Source organism: Alligator sinensis, unplaced genomic scaffold, assembly GCF_000455745.1.
Source record: "Alligator sinensis unplaced genomic scaffold, ASM45574v1 scaffold419_1, whole genome shotgun sequence".
Classification (NCBI taxonomy): Eukaryota; Metazoa; Chordata; order Crocodylia; family Alligatoridae; genus Alligator; species Alligator sinensis.
In genome coordinates this window covers 235,597-254,333 of record NW_005842360.1, presented here as the reverse complement: position 1 = coordinate 254,333, position 18,737 = coordinate 235,597, and the positions used below count along the sequence as shown (strand labels likewise).

The following is an 18,737-nucleotide window of genomic DNA, read 5'->3' as shown; positions in this document are numbered from 1 at the left end:
GACACACGTATGCTGAACTCTTCAGCAAGGGGTCAGTTGAGCATCTGGAGTACTGAATCGCATGCCTCATGGGAACCGTCCAAACACCAACAGAATCGAAAAGGGAAGGAGAAAAGTTTCATTGAATTTCTTCAGTCTCTCCTGGCTTCTACGAAGTGAGCAGAATGAAGAATTGGTTTGCATACGTGTCCCAAACAGCTCTGCCACAATTACTGTGTGTGTATCAATTGCTTTGACTAGCAGCTCAGATGTCCTATGCTTGTGACCTGGGATGGGACCCTTTGAATTGACCATTGTGCAGCCAGCAGCTATGGCGGGGCAGGCTCATCGGTTGCTGCTTTGACAACATGCTCTTCTTCTTGTTCGTCGTAATAGAATTCACATGGTGCTGACTCAATAAAATGCAGACATTTGGGCTCCAGCAAAATAGGATTTTATTTTAATTTTTAAGGAATGCTATCAGGATAATAAACATAGCAGGGTTTGTTTTCTTATTTCAGTCGGGCTAAGAGGCTGAAAAGATTATATTGCAGCTCTGTAAAACAGTCTTTCCCTTACCACACTAAGAATAGTGCCTTTTTGGTAGGAGGTAAGGATAATGCAGGCTCCAGTTGCCAGAAATAGGGGGATCTTGTAATTCCCACAGGATTGGCAAGTGCTTGCTATCTCTGCACATCAAGGCTGTGATACTTAATCAGGCTATGAGAATGGCTCCTTTCATCTACAGCTCATTGCTCAGTGGAACTCACATGTACTTGGCTAAACCAGGGACCAGATCCAAAACCCAGGGGAAAAAATGGGCAAGCTTATTAGTCATTAGTACCCACAGATGAAGGCAGATGCTTAAACAACACTGGTGTGACAGGCACATTGTGAGACTTACAAAAACACTAAGCAGTTTAGGTGCCTAACTCCCACTGACACCAATGGGAGTTGAGAGCACCTAAAGGTTGTTATCATCAAAGGCTGATGATCTGTTTAGGTCCCTTCCGACCCTAAGTACTATGACTATGATCAAGTAGGACCCAAGGTCTAGGATTCAATTCTGTTTACCTTTAGATCCCGCAGTGAGACAGCCCCAAGCTGCCCAAGGCACCATCCTGCTCTCTCAGACCTCATCCCATTCGAGAGAAATGGAGATGCTCACCTCAAAGGTGAATCCTTTATGTTTGGGAACCAGAGCTTCCTTGGCAGCTGACCCAAGACTTTGGCATTACTTGCATGAGTCTTACCCTGTTCGGGGCAACATGCAAAGCTCACTTCCTCCACGTACTTTCGTGACCTAGCAATTGAGAGAGTAATAGATAGCAATAGAGAAGTAGGCCCTTTCAGGGGGCAAGGGGGAGAATACCTCCCATGTGGATTTTATGAGTTTTTCACAGTACTCAGACAGCAGAGTGAGGACTGAAGTTGTGGAAAGGAAAGGGTGGATTGTTAAATTACATGGTTGTAATCTGGAGCAACAACAGCAGCTACAAGTGAAGCTGCTGTGGTTTACACTGCTATAGATGAGACCTGGCTCTAGCTCCAGATGTCTTTCATGGTATTTTAGGACAAAAGCATGCAGGTAATGTGTGCCATGTAAAGGAAGAGGGAGAACCGGTGTGCTCATTTTGTCTGAGCTGGCTTCATTTTGGAATCCATAATATTATCGTATTATGTAATCCACTGCATTGTATTAGCAGAAACAGGCTGCAATAACACTATCAGCCGCAGTCAGTATTAAAGGTAATTTGAATCTTTTTTTGGAAAGTACACGAGAACAATTTGTCTTTTATTATTGTAGTTAATTTTTGTTAGAGTCAGACTGAGGAGGTGGAATTCAGGCCCAGATCCAAATTACGTGGATGCTGTAACACATGGCTGGAAAGAGGTTTTAGGTGGAAGGACTCATCCTGAAAAGGCAGCCTGGGATCTGAGAATCAAGCTGGGTTTCCTCTTCTAATGCAGCCGTTCGTTACACCTGAGCAATGTTGTTGTCTTCAAATCTTGTTGTTCCACCTGCACAGCGTGATGCACACCATCCGAGAGTTTGCACAGGAATATAGAACGTGGCAAACAAATCTGTTGCTGCACAAGATGGACTAGCAACTTGCTTGCAGCCTCTTTGTTAGTTCTGTAGGGCTAATGTGGCCATCAAATGCAATTAGAGCTATCTGATTTTTTTTTAATGCAGTATTTTTAAAAAACCGAAATGGCCTTTATACATTGAAAAATGTAATGAAAGTGATACATTTGAAGTTTTTTAATTATTTGACTTTTTTTCTCTTTTTCATATTTTCTTTTCTCATTTATTTTCCCCCTCTTTCAGAAAATGACTGGGGTGGAAGGGATGGAAGAAAAAGAAAGAGCAGTAGAGTGGAAGCCAAAAAAACCCAAACAAAATATCCAAATCCTCCCCCTCCACCCTGGGAAATATTGACAAATATTTACGAATACAGACTAACCCAGAGAGGCAGGTCTGTTTCAAACTTGACAAGTAAAAACTTTGGAGTTTAGAAATGTTTGTGAAATCCATTTTTAATTGTTTGGACCTTTCTGATACAAACAACTTAGTTACTCATGGCATCAGGTTTGATTTTGAATGGTGTAAGCCGGGGTGGGCAAAATGTGGCCCGGGGGCCGGATGTGACCCGCCAGGCCATTCTATCCGGCCCACGGGGCCCCTAAAAAATGTAGAAAATTAATATTGATCTGCCCCTGGCAGCCTGTCATGTGGCCCTCGATGGCTTTCCAAAACTCAGTAAGTGGCCTTCTGCTCGAAATAATTGCCCACTCCTGGATTGTAATCAGTAAGGGAAAAGATGCACCACGATGATGTAGTCACAGTGTAAACCTGCTCTTTACAGGACTGTGAATTCTTGGATTTCAGTGAATTGTCTCACTCTGAACAGTCTTAGAAGAACAGTCCCAGGACCTCACCTGGAGCCTGTCACCCACCTAATATTGGGTGCTTGGTAGGGAGGAGGAGTGTTTTGTGGAGGAGTTGATGGGTTCCTTACTGGCAACACACATCTCTGCCTCAACTTTGTCAAATCTGTTGTTTCTTATGTGACTTAACTGAGGCAGACGGATCAATTTTAAGTGAAATTGAGGTGTGTTATTTGGATACAGAGAATTTTCCCAAGACAGTCATCTCCTTCCAGCAGGAAAAATAGTGGATTTAACTTATCATTATTCTCTTGGCTTTCATGTAACAGGTGGAGAACTGCCCAATAACTTTCCTCTCCCAAGTGCATCTACCAGCTGTCTGTCCTCAGCTTTTAATCCATGACCAGAGGTACAGTTTAAGCAGAACAGAACTTAAAATTGGTTGCTTAAAGGCACAACCCTGCCAGTTAAGAGCAAAAGTTTATTATGGAGACCAGTTGGTTACTGAAGGACTCCATTTGAGGTCTAAGAGCTATGCCCAGCCTCCTTGTTTCATTCTGGCATACTGATACTCAAAGACGGCAGCCTGGACCTCATTTCTTATGTGGCTTTAAATGACTATATCAGAGTAACTGGGGCTGCACAGCTGTGACAAAATGGTAATTCCAATCTAATTACAATTTTGCATTGATCTGTACGTAACACACTTGTACACACACATTGGGATTTCAGTCCTTGATCATTTGCAAATGGAAGTTGGTTGTGCTTAAAGGTAATTTATTTTAAAATAACTATTGGATCAGCTTAAGAGAACCTCTAACTCCTTCTGCTTCAAATGATCTTGTTTCAGTGCTGATTTCTCTCAATGCATGCTTTATGTTTAAATTTTGGTTTTCTGCCGGTGTTAATTGCTTCTGTTAGATACAGCCAGCCAAGTGATGAATATCAAAGACCTAGATTCTGCTTTCAGTTACTTCCGTAAAATTGCTCTAGTCTTCAACCAGTGTGAGTGGAGCTATTGCAGATTGACACCTGCATAACTGAGCTCAGAATTCAGCTCATACTTACTGTGTCCTGTATTGTCATAGGAATGCATATATTGATTTAAATGAAGTTTGGTAATTCTGCAGTCAGGACTTTTGTCCTTAATTGATATTGATTCAAGCTCACCATGTTTCCTTTTACTAATTCTCAGATTCTCTTTTCTTTTTGATCTACAGGACTGTGTGCAGTTAAACCAGTACAAGCTACAAACTGAAATTGGCAAGGTATTTTATTATTTATTATTCATTTAACATGAATTTATTAAATTAAATTATTATTAATTTAACATTTATTAACAGTAGCAGCCAACAGCTTCATTGTTCTGTGCACTGTACCCCCCCATGCCCCCTCTACCCTTGCCCCCATCTCACACACAATCCCTGCTCTGGAGATCTTGCAACCTTTATTTTCTTCTCACCTGTTACTTTTTTTAAATTTTCCTCTAGATCAATGTAGAACGACTTCCTCTGAAGTCTAAATTTATTTTCCTTCCAACTGAAAGTAATTGAGCTGGCTCCCTTCCAGGTTGTTTCTTGCCAAATGTAACACCAAGGACCTTAATGTATTAGTATAACCAACTAGAAAAGAAAGATAAAGGCAGGCATTTGCTCTGCATCAGGACTAGTTAAGTTTTTATTTTCATGTAGAAATTGCTGATTTAATTCCATTCTTTATTTAAAGGACTCTAAGTGATTCCAGAGAGATTTGGTGAAAGTTATTTAAAGGTCTGAATTGGTGAACAGTTAAGACACCTGCATGATTGGACCCCTGCCATAGCTGCAGATGGGTTGATAAACTGCTGTTTTCTAGAAGCTGGACCTGCTGTTCCCAGCTCTGTACTTCAGTTCAAGTGTCTACACCTGCTGCTGCACAGTTCTATTAAAAGGGATTTTTAGCCCAAACCCCTCTACAGATCCGACTCTAACTGTACAGAATGGGGTCTCCTTGCTTACAAACGAACTCTGTGGATTAGTTAAAGGATCTAGGTTAGCAAGTGTCAGGCTTTAAGAAGGGAGGTGTCTTCTGATCATACTGTGACTTCACTCTGCAGCTAGGCTGGGGTAGGGTGATGACTGATGTGCATTAAAGCATGCACATGCTTGATCTCCAAGTCTTAGCACCTGTTTTCTGTGATGGAACTACAACATTTGCCTCCTTGCTCTTCCTGGGTACACGGCAAATAGCGACAGAGAGGATAGCAGCTAATTTCTGTTGGAATCACTTGAGGGCGTATATAAATGTATATGCCATAGCAGTAGTGTGTCCTAGCTGGCAGGTTCCTGCACACACCCACCCCACCTTCTCCTGCGGGTATATCCCAAACCTGCAAATACATCAATGAGGCTGCTCCAGGATCTCGCTCTGTACCTGTTCTTGAGACCTCAGCCTCCGGTATGTTTGTGACTGGCACCTGGGGATGACGCCAAAGGGGCCTCACTGGCATATTTCTGGTTTTGGAGTGTGTGTGCAGGAGCCGGTGGGTAGGGCATGCTTAGGAATGACCTGACTGAGGCATATTGTTGGTGTAGTGTAGATATACCCACAATGCATCTGCTAAGATGAATAGTGTAAGACTACCATAGATGGAGAGTCCTGGAGACCCTTGCTAATTCTGCTTCACTTCCTCAGACTTGAAAAGTCTCATGCATGGCTAGCCTCTGAGAGGGCTTTGCACAGAGCTTTTATGTCAGAGAGAGACTAACTCAAAGCCTGAATGACGTGCATTATCCTAACCCTAGTGAATAAAAGGCAGGTTCGCTACCAGAAGCTTATTTCACGAATTAAAAAGGATTGTTTTTGATCTGTGCATTTGCTTCTGCCCGTTCCATTTTTAGTAAGCTGCAGGAAATGTAGAGCTGGTTCGAGGATCTTCCATTGCTCCAGTGTGTTTTGAATCTGTGAATTCAGCTTTGGGTCCTGCCTCCATTTAAAGCTAAATGAAATCTCATAAAATGAATGGAAATAGCACGTGCAGTGAGAACAGTCGTGTGTGTGTGTGTGTGTGTGTGTGTGTGCATGGAAGGGAAGGTTAGAGGAGGGGTTATAATTGTATTTCTATGTCTCTATTGTAAAACCTTGAGCGTTTAATATAAAATCAGCACCTAGGTAGAATGCTCGCCGGCCCTACCTGATCCTTGAGGCTAACTTTTGTGGTATTTTGATGGGTTAAGTGAAAGTAAAGGATTATAGGGGGCTTTCTGCACTGGGGAGAATCTCACTTCTGTTTTTCTAATTTACCACATTAAACAATTCATGTTGGGCCTGACCCAAAGCCCAATGAAGTCCAGCCTCCCACTGACTTCAGCCCTCTCAGACTGCAGGTCAGATCCTATTCCACCTTGTAGGCAACCTAGTGAATATAGACACATAAGTGTGATTTTGTTCCACCCTGCTTCAGTCTTAAAAAACAGCTAATGTGAAAGGATGAGTTCTTCTTTGGCTTGCTGCTGTTTGTGACTTCATAGTAAGGCTGAGATGATGGGCTCTTACAGAAGTAGTTGTGTTAATATTTTTTCAGGGACTTAAGCAGGGTAAAAAAGGTTCATACTTAAGTGCCTAATGGGTGGACTAGGATCAGCCTTTAGGGCTTCATTCCAGCTCTCGTTAAAGTCAAAAGAAATGCACCTAATACTTTAAACAGGAAATAATCTAGCCCTTACTGTGGTTCTTATTCAACAGGTATCTAAGAGGAATCTTGTTATAGTTTAATGTCTTGACCATGTAAAATTTATGGCGTTGTCACAAAGCCAGGTGAAATCCAGTGAGGTTGACTGAGTTTTGCTTTGAGCTCTTATCCCAGCTGGCACGCTCCACACGACTTTAGCTCTGATCTTTAAATGAACCGCACCTGACCGGGCAGTGGAAAACAGCAGATTTACACAGGCTGAAGAGAGAATCTGCACAGTGCAATACCTCCATGAAAAGGGTGCCGGGCATGACTTTGTGGATGGGGGTGGGCGGATTGATGAGAATATAAAAGCACATGCCCACATGACTTTGAAATGTAATTTTCCTCAGTGCTCAGCTTATAATAGAAATTATGACCTTGGCTCAGGGCATTTTCTGAGGATTAATAATCAAGAGGAGTTAATGGCCTGAGGCACCGCTCTTTTGAGATGGTTATTAATCCCCGGGAAATGCTCCATGCCTCCAATATTATTGTCCAAATGGAAGAGCCGCCAAAAAAGAAAGACCTTGTCCCTAACATTGCAAATGACCATGAAAAGGAGAGAGAGCCCCTCCTTTCCCCCCCTCCCAGTGTGCAGTTATCTGATTCACCAGACTTCCCTTGTGTAGGTGAAGGCAAGTTGGCACTGGGTAGTGTGCAGTGTGCCAGCACCTGGAGTGTTTTCTCAAGGCCATGGAGGGAGGTAGTTTTTTTTATTTTTTCTCTCCCAAGGCCAAACATTTGGAGCATTGAGCAGCAGGCAAACAAAGCAGAGCAGCTGAGCTGACTGTGTAATTTGTGTTTATTTATAGGGTTCCTATGGTGTTGTGAAGCTGGCCTACAACGAGAGCGATGACAAGTATTACGTAAGTGCTGCTCTCCCTTTGTCACTGGATGCTGTCGATGCTTCTGATTCCCTTTCACATCCCGGAGAACGCTCTCTCTCTTGCTTTCTTTTTCTTCCCCCCCCCCCCTTTTTCCAGGAGCAAACCTCCCTGAGGGGCATGTGACTACATTTTTGGGGTGCATGATATGCAGGGATGAGTCACGTGAGCAAATCTGTTTGGATGTGTTATATAACCAGCAGGCACATGGGATGAAAGTTTCAAGGAAGAGGCAGGCAAGTTTGGTGCCAAGCCAACGACGTTTTTTAGATATGAAACAGGTCACCTGAAATGCTAGGCACGTTCATGGCAATACTTACTTAGCACACGCTGTGATCCTAGCGGATCTGCTCAGAAAAGAACAGGCAACTGAGTGCTGGACCCAGCGCAAGCTACCCTGTGCACTTTCTATGTGTTGATGATACTGCATTTCTGCGTGACCTCCCTCTACCTCCTGCATGGCCTGTTCTTTTAGTCCTATTTAAGCAGCAAACATTTAGCTGTAGTCCGTGTGGACTAATGCAGAGAGCATTGAACACGCAAAACAGCAGCAGACTCCCTATGCCTGAAGGAGGATGTTTGTGCCTGAAAACTTGCAAAGAACATTTTTTCCCACTATTCAGTAGGTCTAATAAAAGTTATCACATTTACCCAAAGACCTTTGAGAGCATTGAACCGGGTTGTATCACAGTTCTGTCACTGCATTACTGGGTGACCTTGTGTGTCACTGCTGGTAAGATGCAGATGATAAAGCTGCTCTCCTTTACAGTGTTCTGAGATCTGTGGGTGAAAAGTGCTATAGCACAGCTAAATGTTGGAAGGAAAATTATAATAATAAAACAGACTCTAGATCTTGTGGTTGTGAGCTTTCTAGCCAGGCCTGTAAGCAAATACTGGTAAAAATCAACTGATCTGTCATGTCACTAAGACATGTAGGTCTGAAAACCCCTCTATTTAGGAAAGTATTGAAGCACACAGCTGCTTTCCTGAATGGAGACTGTCATCTTGGGACTTTGACATGAAGATGATTGTTTGCATAGAAAAGGCTCCATCTGTACAGCTTGGCCAAACCAAAAATGTTCTTTCCTGACTTGTAGATTTACTACTGACTTTTTTTAGCATGACTATTAACATCTTTAGCTGAGATGATCCTACCCTGATGGTATTTCCAGATGGCATGAAACAGCATAAGAAATATATTGCAATGATGGATGGAAGAAATGAGACGGAGTCTGGAAAGGTACCCTGAATCTGTCCAAGTAATGGAACTGCACATCTGTCCCCACATTTCACTTTCCACGCTGACTCACCCTGCTCACTGGAAAGTTTGCCGTTCCCATTGTTTTTCTGCTTTCAACTCTGGCCTCCAGACTCACCCTGCCCTCTGGTGACAAGTTGGATAGAAGCTGCTTAACACTTAAGGTGCTGTTCTGCTGAAGGCAGCATCAACAGAAGTGACAGACATTTCCTGGTAAGGCTATGGCTCTACCTGAGGATGCAAAGCCCAGAGCATTTCCAAATGAGTTCTGATTGAAGTGGGTTTTTCTTCAGGAATTTTTCATTTCATTTTTTGAAAATGACTTCACATTAGTGGCTGCTTAGTGGTGGTCCCAGAGAATGACACCTACTGCAGAAAGACTCCGTTTCATCCCAGCTATGCAAGCAGAGACCCAGAGCGTTTGGTTCTCAATGATCCAGATGTGCACATGCATGTGCATGTGTGTGCACATGTGAGTGTGAGGGAGACTTTTTTGACTTTTTAAAACCTTTTATTCTAAATAGAAAAATTAAAAATTAAAGGTAAAAGTACAACAAATGTGCAGTCCTCCCAAGGGCTGAGCATAAAACACTTGTCAGTAACAAAACCACCATAGCTTCAAAAATCGAATCCTCCTCCCCTGCAATACCTTTCATGGGCTGAGACACTTAGGACTAGCTGTCCATCTTGCACCTTGCAGGGGGCGCATCACTTCCCCACGTGCTGCCCCCCTGCATGGTCCAGCATGACAAACTGGCCCACTTTTTGTTGGACGCCTGGATGGTTCCCGTATGTTGCCTTCATCATCAAGTGACTGCAGTTAATGTTGCAAAGGAGGAGCGTAGAGAAGGAGCTTTGCTATACATTTGGTCCATCCGTTTCAGAGCGGTAGAGCATACTGCTATCCAGGTAGGAATTTTTACTTGCCTGTGGATGCTTCCATTCAGTACTAGTGCAGCCCAGATAAGAAGCATTTCCCTCCTTCACCCTGCTGTATAAACATCTTCAAACTCTCTTACTTCTGATTGTCAGTACCAGTATTTTCCAGCATGACAAGTTGTGATGGAGAGACCTCCAAATTTCCAAGGTGTTGAAATACCCTGGAATTTGACAGATCTTTAAAAGCTGAAGAGAAATAGTAGCAAATTGCATAATTAGCTAATGGTTGCTTAGCTCCCCACGTTTCCTTGTGCGTTTGACTGACATGCTGCTTTTAATACTGAGATAAATTCCATGTTGTTCTGCTTATCACTGCTGTCTGAAACCATGTTATAACAATACATTCGACAAGAGTTGTCAGGCAGCCAATGGGGAGATCTAATGCAAATGTGTAGCACCAGCAATTACTAGCAGCAATTCTGATTTTGACAATTGGGAGAGGATTTTTTTTTTCTTTTGAAAGATTATACTTTTGTTTTTTTGTCTTCATGTTGAAAAGCAACAAGAAACAATTGGAGAAAATTAGCCCTTGAGTAGCCTGGAATGGCAAGTGGTATGTAACTATTTCACACCTACAGTAGTTCAGCATGAGGAATGGCTGCTTCCTCCATTTAAAGGACACTTGGGGAGAAAAAAGGACAGCAGTTATTTTTAAGGCACCGCATTGTGTTTGCGTCACAAGAGCCTATGCGATATAAAATCCCAGAGTGCAATCCTCTGCATGATTATTGCTGAAGGCGGGGACAAGGTGCATTTTCTGACTAATATGGAATTTTAGGCACCAACAGACTGCTCCAGTCCTTCTTAAAACTAGTGGGAAGGCTCTCATTACTTTAATGAATTTTGGATCAGGCCTCAAATTAGGGATATTCTGTATTTTCCCCTATATTTCACTCATCTTACTTTCAAAGAGTCTTTCTTTTCTCTACTCTGGCCAATTGTCGCCTTGGGTCCTCCACGATCCGCTGGCTGGAAAATTGGCTCCGGGGTCGGACCCAGAGGGTAGTAATCGATGGAAGTCACTCATCGTGGTGTCCTGTGACCAGTGGGGTCCCCCAAGGCTCTGTCCTTGGACCCATACTGTTCAACATCTTCATTAATGATGTGGACACTGGAGTCAGAAGCAGACTGGCCAAGTTCGCTGATGACACCAAACTTTGGGGAAAAGCATCCACACCAGAAGACAGGCAGGTGATCCAGGCTGACCTGGACAGGCTCAGCAAGTGGGCGGACGAGAATCTGATGGTGTTCAAGGCCGATAAATGCAAGGTTCTCCCCCTTGGGAAGAAAAACCCGCAGCATCCTTATAGGCTCGGCAGTGCTATGTTGGCTAGCACTATGGAAGAAAGAGACTTGGGGGTCATCATTGACCACAAGATGAACATGAGCCTGCAATGCGATGCGGCGGCTAGTAAAGCGACCAAAATGCTGGCTTGCATCCATAGATGCTTCTCAAGCAAATCCCGGGACGTCATTCTCCCCCTGTACTCGGCCTTAGTGAGGCCGCAGCTGGAGTACTGTGTCCAGTTTTGGGCTCCACAATTCAAAAAGGATGTGGAGAAGCTTGAGAGAGTCCAGAGAAGAGCCACGCGCATGATCAGAGGTCAGGGAAGCAGACCCTACGATGACAGGCTGAGAGCCCTGGGGCTCTTTAGCCTGGAAAAGCGCAGGCTCAGGGGTGATCTGATGGCCACCTACAAGTTTATCAGGGGTGACCACCAGCATCTGGGGGAACGTTTGTTCACCAGAGCGCCCCAAGGGATGACGAGGTTGAATGGTCACAAACTACTTCAAGATCGTTTCAGGCTGGACATAAGGAAGAATTTCTTTACTGTCCGAGCCCCCAAGGTCTGGAACAGCCTGCCACCGGAGGTGGTTCAAGCGCCTTCATTGAACACCTTCAAGATGAAACTGGATGCTTATCTTGCTGGGATCCTATGACCCCAGCTGACTTCCTGCCCTTTGGGCGGGGGGCTGGACTCGATGATCTTCCGAGGTCCCTTCCAGCCCTGATGTCTATGAAATCTATGAAATACTCAAGAAGAGGAATAAGTACAGAAAGTGCTGCTGAAACAACACCTGGAGCTAGAGCCTTGTCAATCAGTCTAGCTTCATGGAAGTCAGTGGAGCTGTGGCAGTTTCTTCTGGCTGATATTCTGGCCCCTGGTATGGATGGGCAAGGTAATGACCTACACTACAGCATGAGAGACTGAACCTGGGATCTTCAGCCTCAAGGATCTGATCTGCTGAAATGAATGGGAAAAATCCTATTGAGTGTGGGGTCAGGCTTAACAATATATAGACCCCTGACACTTGAAATGACTCCCTAATGGTGATGCATTGCATTGGGGGTTTACAGGACTCTACCCATCAGCCCTCGTAGCTGGAAATTGTCATGATCATGATCTGAAATGGGGGCGGGGGGGAGTTTAAGCACTTTAAAAGGCCAAAAATGAAAAGCAGAGGCAAATATCTACCTGGGGATGGCTAGTTGGGAGTGATTTTACTGCTGGAATTTGATTCTGAAATGTCTCAGGCTAACCCATTCTCGGTCACCAAATCAGCTTGCCAAGGCAAGTGATTGTGGACAAATTCTGTGCCATTTCTTGGAGAAAAAAAAATCACATGTCTCACGTCCCTGCAGCTTCTTGAGGGAGATGCTAAAAATGGGATTTCTTCAGGAGTGCACTCTGGTTGCAGCTAAAACTCCTTCCCTCACAGTAGATGATGGGGGCAAGGGCATAAGCAGGTATCAGGCTCCTCGGGTACAAGTGCTGCCAGCAGTAGTGGCACAAGAAGGATGGGCAGATGCAAAGACACTGATATGACAAGCTGCTTGGCCTTAGTGCCTTAGTGATGCCAAATGCATGGAAGCAAAAGTGATGCCAAATGCATGGAAGCAAAAATGGCTTCCACTTCGCTATTCACCTGAAAAGGGCTTAGCAACATTTTCTGCCTTCTGTGGGGCTCTGATTTCATTTATTGGTGTCTTCATGGGGTGTCATTCCTGAATAAGGCAGAAAAGGGGAGGAAAGAAATTAAGACTTACTGGATGTAGAAAGTGAGGATTTTTTAGCATTACCAACTGGATGTTTAATCGCGTATGGGTACAGACTTTAATTATTGTTGCTGTGGTGATGGTGGTTGCTGTTGCCACATTTCAAGTCATAATGTACAGGCCGCCAGTCCACTTACCAAGTGTGATCCTGTTGATTGCCCCTTCCCACTCCAAATAAGAGAAGCTTTGCCCCTGCCTTAACTGCCAGCAGGATCTGGGCTCCAGAAGTCATGCCTAGATCTGACATTAAGAGCTGCTGTGTCACTGCTTAGGAAAATCCATCAGCAAGGTTTTGAAAGTATTAAGTATCAAAAAGGTGTTATTTGGATAATGAGCTTGGCTTGCGAAGAGAAACAGGTTGGTTCTTCTATGAATGCACTGCCTCAGGAACAGCTTTGCTCAAACCTGGGAAGGGAAGAGATCATTGCCAGGTCACTACTGCATTGCTCTCATTATGCACAGTGACAATACAGTGTGACAAGGTTTGCCTCACTAAGGTTCCCTCTAATTAAAACCTGACTTTGTTGTTTATTCCTGTCTCTGTCTTGTGATAATGAAAAGGCTTGTGCATGTTCTGCAAGACACGTTGTGAGTCCACCTCGCATTTGGATTTCCAAACCGGGCTGCTGTGATCCAGCTACTTTACACCGCGCAGGTGACACAAAGGGGCTAGAAACCTATTCCAGCTCTGCAGCTGGGGATTTTTCTCAGTGTTAGGCAGTCGGCAGCCAGACAAAGAACTGATGTGTCAAGCTCTTATATCACAGGCCCCTGGAGGTGTAGCAGAGGAAGCTATTGCAGGTTCACATGACTTTTAATCACTTTGCAATACCCATACAGCTGTACCATCGTACAGCCAGTCATGGTGCCTTCTAAGGAGTGAACAGCTGAAATGGCAACTTCTCACTTCCCTCACTGAATGAAACCATGGATTTACCACTTTGTACAAATTGTGCTACACTTAATCTTTGGGTACTGTGTGCTGCAAAAGTCTCTCCTTTGCCAGTCTATTCCCAAAATGTATGAGACACAGAGCTGTAGCTCTCATTAATTAACTGAGATGAGGACTCCACTTGTTGAGAACTGTTGATACTTACTGTTTTCTCCAATAAAATGTAGCAAACTTCTCTTTTTTTTTTCCTTTTTGTTCAGTGGAAATGAACTTCAAAAAAGTGTCCAGTTTTAGGGGTAGGATGAAAATAAGGGAACCTTCCACATGCTGGGTGAATCTAAATGAAATTGTGACACTGTATTTGAATTTCTTTCATAGAATTATTATTTTTTTACATTTTTTTCCTGTAGGTTTTTTGTGGGGGAGAGTAGAGCGGGAAATGGGAGAAGCATATAAAACGTTTACCCTCCAGTCCTGAGTCCTCCTTCAAAGGGCCCCTTGTGGGTGTTGTGTTGGACGCTTGCCCACCTAAGGACTAATATCACAATTATCACAGGCTCATATCCCACAGGCTCCTCAATCATTCGGCCATCAATAGGAGCCAGTATTAGGCAAGGCAGCGCATAAATGAAAGACCAGAAATCCCTAGTCTCCATTACCCAGTGCTGCCATTTTCAGTAGATGCCCCTGAAATTATTAAATGGGATTGAAAATGGTTATAGTCCAAGCAAGATTCTTTTCTGTTATACCACTATGAAGCCAGAGGAACTACTGATTTTGGTAAAGTTATTGCAGATTTATGCAAATTATGCATAGTTATTGCAGATTTATGCAAACTATGGTCTTCTTTTCTGTTATACCACTATGAAGCCAGAGGAACTACTGATTTTGGTAAAGTTATTGCAGATTTATGCTCATGTGACTATGGTCTGAATTTGGACCTTAGATTGTACAAGAGACGTTGAAAATTGGAGAGTTATATTTTCACTGACAAAAATAGCCAGCAAGAAGCCTGCTGGGACAGTGCCAGTGGTCTGCTCTTGGCTGTGTCGGCCACAAGTAATGTGCAGTAGAGCCTTCTTTCACTTTTATTAGTGTAAAATTAACCTGCGCTGCATGTGTTTTATGGGAGCCCTTGGGTGATTATATTTTGCTGGGGTCACTCTAATGAAGATTATAGATATGGATGCTTGTTTAATAGAAGCAAATAACTCATCCCAAAAAGCCCTTTAGGCCACAGAAAATTTCTCTGAGCAGAGTATAGCATGAGCTGGTTTCTCATTAAATATTTATCCCTTGAGTCTTTAGGGATCCTTGGAGTGGCCATTACAAAATTATTTAACGCAGCAATACGCACAGAGTCCCAAAGATTCAATTTATTATATTCAGGTTGCCCTTGCCGTTATATTAATGCCACAGGGATGGGAGAAAAATTACTGACAGCCACCCTCTCGCATCAAATACTTTGGTTCCAAAAGATCATGTGGTGGTGCAATGTGAAAATGTACATGGATGGAAGAATGTCAGCACGTGGCTAGCTTGTGTAGATCTGTGCTTTCCTTTTTATTGTATCTTGCAGTATCTCTGTGAGCTGGGTCACTCGGCCTCAGCTATTGTCATGATAGGTACCTTAGAAAAACCTTGGGCCTGGTTTTCAGTTAGACATATGTCCCTTTATGCCATTCTAGGGCCTTCTGAGAATGTCCCTTTTCCTAGCATAGTGCTAGAGGTGGCCCTGCTGTCACCCCTGACGTGGGGTGGAATGAGGGGATGTCAAGATCATGGCTAAAAGCATACTGCACCTTAACTGTTTTTCTTCTGAGAGTCCCTGGGAGCCTCAGGAAACAAAGCCTAGGACTCTATCCCTGCACTGTTCTAACTAATACTAGGGGCTGAGCTGGTCCTTGAATAGAGTGCACAAAGGTAGCTGAAATCCTTCCTCCTTTTCTTCAAGACCCTGGTCTAAATGTAGAAACAGAGTTACAAGAATCAGGCCCCTTCTTACTTGTCTGATTAAGGCCCATTGAAAAGTTTTATTAAAAAGTTGGTAATATTGGCCTTTATATACATCTAAAGAGGAGTCATTCCTTCTTTCTTTATGTGTTAGGTGTTCCTAAGGTATCTGTTAGTAGTTATGCTCCCTGTTCCCCTGGATTAGCAGGAGAAACCCTAGAGCCAGACTGGCATTTGAACCGAAGTCCAAAGGTTCCGCACATGCTACAAGGTCAGAGCAGTGATGGTGACTCTCAGTATCATGGCTTTTTGTTCTGCTTTAACAGTGTCATTTTTTTCTTCCCTCAGGCTATGAAAGTCCTCTCCAAAAAGAAGCTATTGAAACAGTATGGATTTCCACGTAAGTGCCATGCATTTAGAGGTTATGGGCAAACTTTACAGGCGTACCTATTGTCCTTACTTGGGCAGAACTCCCAGGGAGTTAAGTAGAAATATTTCCTTAGGTAAAGACTACAGAACTGCCCTGGTTTCAGACCTGCTTGGGTGGTCAGTGGGAATAGGTAGACTGGATTAGCTATAAGGACAGATACAAACCATTTCCCAAAACATAGAATCCACCCGCTTACTGTTCCTTTGTGACCACTGCCCCACAACAGTTTGCTTCCTCGGGTGGCCTGAGAGCAAGACAACGTCGTAGGCTGTGCACCTGTACAATATTTAGGACCGTTTTATCTGTAGAGAGTCTGGTTAATACCTTTCCTTGAACAAATTAAACCAAACAGGCATTCAGGCATAACGCCTTTGTGTACATGAAAACAAGACACAGAAACTAACCTGTAAGGAGAAACTATTTTGAATCTATTACAGGCTCTGGATCTACACCTTAGTTTTCCAGCAAGCTGACTCCTCTTTGTGGCACACACAGAGATACAATGTAGAATGAGGGATTATGTTTAGGATCTGAAGGTGCAAAGGGGCAAAGACCGCAGCATCCAAGATGTGGAGCATTTCTGAACACTTGGTCCTGCCTGTGCACACTCGAACCGTCCTGAGAGTTCCAGCTTTGAGGGTAGCTTATCACTGAAGACAGTTTCTCTCTCAGCCCCCGACAACTAAGATTTGTGACATGAATAACCGGATTTTCTCACAGTTTGCTAAACGGTTTTGAAAATCTGGCCTCTGACAGTAGAAAGCAGGAAAGGTCCTGCATCCAGCTGAGCAGCATTGGGCTGTAATTTAGATTAGGGTTTTCTGTTTGCTTTTCAAGTTTCATAAAACAAAGGTTGTATCTCTTACAGTTACCCCCATACAGTAAAATCTCCAAACTAAAACGCTGAGCAGGAAAGCTTGTTGCTAAAGGAATTGCTCTCTCCTTGCTGGCCTATTCCAGCCTGCCCCAAAAGGCTCATTTCCTTCTACTATAAATCTCTTGTTTGTCTCTCTTCCTTGTGCTAGGATTTACATGTTTACACATTCCTCAGTGTGACAAAGCACATTTTAAATGCATCGGGCCCGAGTCTGCAAGCTTCCAGGAGCTCTCAACTCCCACTAAAGATGGTTGGAATTGGGCCTTACCCCATTCTCGTGTTACTACCATATAGCCAAGTAGCATGTCCCCCTGTCAAACTGTGTCAAGGACCAACTTTTCTTTTGAATAATATAGGTGATTACCTCAGAAATCATTCATGCAGAGTGGTAACAGGCCTCATGTTTGGGCAGTAAAACTGTTAATTGGCATCTAGCTTCATTTTAGGCAGGGGTGGGCAAAATATGGCCCGCCAGGCCATTCTATCTGGCCCACGGGACCCCTTAAATATTTAGAAAATATTTATCTGCTCCTGGCTGCCTGTCAAAGACAACAGGAGTCAGGAGCAGTAGGACCCAGGGGGAGCTGGCAGCAGGAAGCAGGAGCCGAGCTCCACCCATCCCCTGCCATTTCCCTGCCTTCCTGCCCCTGCCCTGCTCCAGCACCACGTGGCTCCTGGCTGCATGACCGAACGATGCACCAGTACCTGTGTGGGGGTGTGTGTGTGTGTGTGCGCGCGTGTGTTCATAGGGTAAGTCCCACACGCACATCTGACCATACACATGCACCCATACCTCCCCTGACACTGCCATACATGCACACACCCACACCCCCCAGCCACCCTCCCCTCACACAGGCCCCCACAAACCCCATACCTACCCACACCCCACATATGCACATATACCCACATGCTCCCACACCCCCAACACCTATCCACCCCCCACAGACACACCCACACTCTCCCCCACACCCCACATACCCACACACCCATGGCCACCCACAAGCCTATACCCATCCCCCCACAATATACAAGAGTAAGACTTCATTATAAGTTATTATATATGATCACCTCTGTGTACACTACATGAACACATGTAAACCAGGACAAAAATATTTTTTGCAATCAAATTAATGAGTTTTTTTCAATGATTGCTTTTTAAAATATAATTTGGTATTTTTCTGGTTCCGAGATGGCAAAACCCCTTGCTGAAAGGAGTATTTCAGCAGGGCAAGGGGAGGGGCTTCTGGTGCCAAAGTTCAAGGGTTAGGGGGTGGGACTTCCAGTCCCAAAATGGTGATGGGGGAGGGAGGGGCTCCTGTCAAGGGGCAGGGCTACCCATGTGGCCCTCAGCAGCTTGCTAAAATTTAGTAAGCGGCCTGAAATAATTACCTGCTCCTGATTTTAGGGATTAAAAGATTAATCATTTAACAACTGATAATCCCAGTGATAACCGGTTAGTTTATTGGTTGTTTAGCTTGGGGCCTGTGCAGTCTGGCAGGGAAGGTGGGGAAAGGAGGCTGGTGGTGCCCCAGCAGGAACCAGAAGGCGGCAAGCAGATGAGAGAGGGGTGACGGGGACCAGTACCCAGGGCCTAAGTGGAAAACAGCAGGTGGCCTAATGACTCATCAGTTAAGCAATTAGCTGCTTGTTCACAGGTGCTCCCAGCCAAGGCTTCAGATTGGCCGTGTTGTCTGGTGGGACTTGTCACTGCCTCCCCTCTCCTCCCTGTCCCCCCCACCAGTTAAAGGCCCGCCCAGGAGCCCAGCAGCAGCTGTGTCCCACCTGCTGTGTTATTGATTAACCGTTTAACCAATATAATTAGAGGAAACTAAACACATATTTTTTTAACAATATTTACATCCC

At 44.2% G+C, this 18,737-nt stretch overlaps 1 protein-coding gene across 1 annotated transcript in view; it reads left to right on the top strand.

The window, feature by feature from the left end:
* The window catches only part of CAMKK1 (calcium/calmodulin dependent protein kinase kinase 1), a 213,547-nt gene that overhangs the window by 116,777 nt on the left and 78,033 nt on the right, over positions 1-18,737 (top strand). The window contains exons 4-6 of the mRNA XM_006029150.3: positions 4,092-4,139; positions 7,396-7,449; positions 15,916-15,967. Of these exons, the coding sequence (XP_006029212.2) occupies positions 4,092-4,139; positions 7,396-7,449; positions 15,916-15,967 (154 nt within the window). The remainder of the gene's footprint in view (positions 1-4,091; positions 4,140-7,395; positions 7,450-15,915; positions 15,968-18,737) is intronic.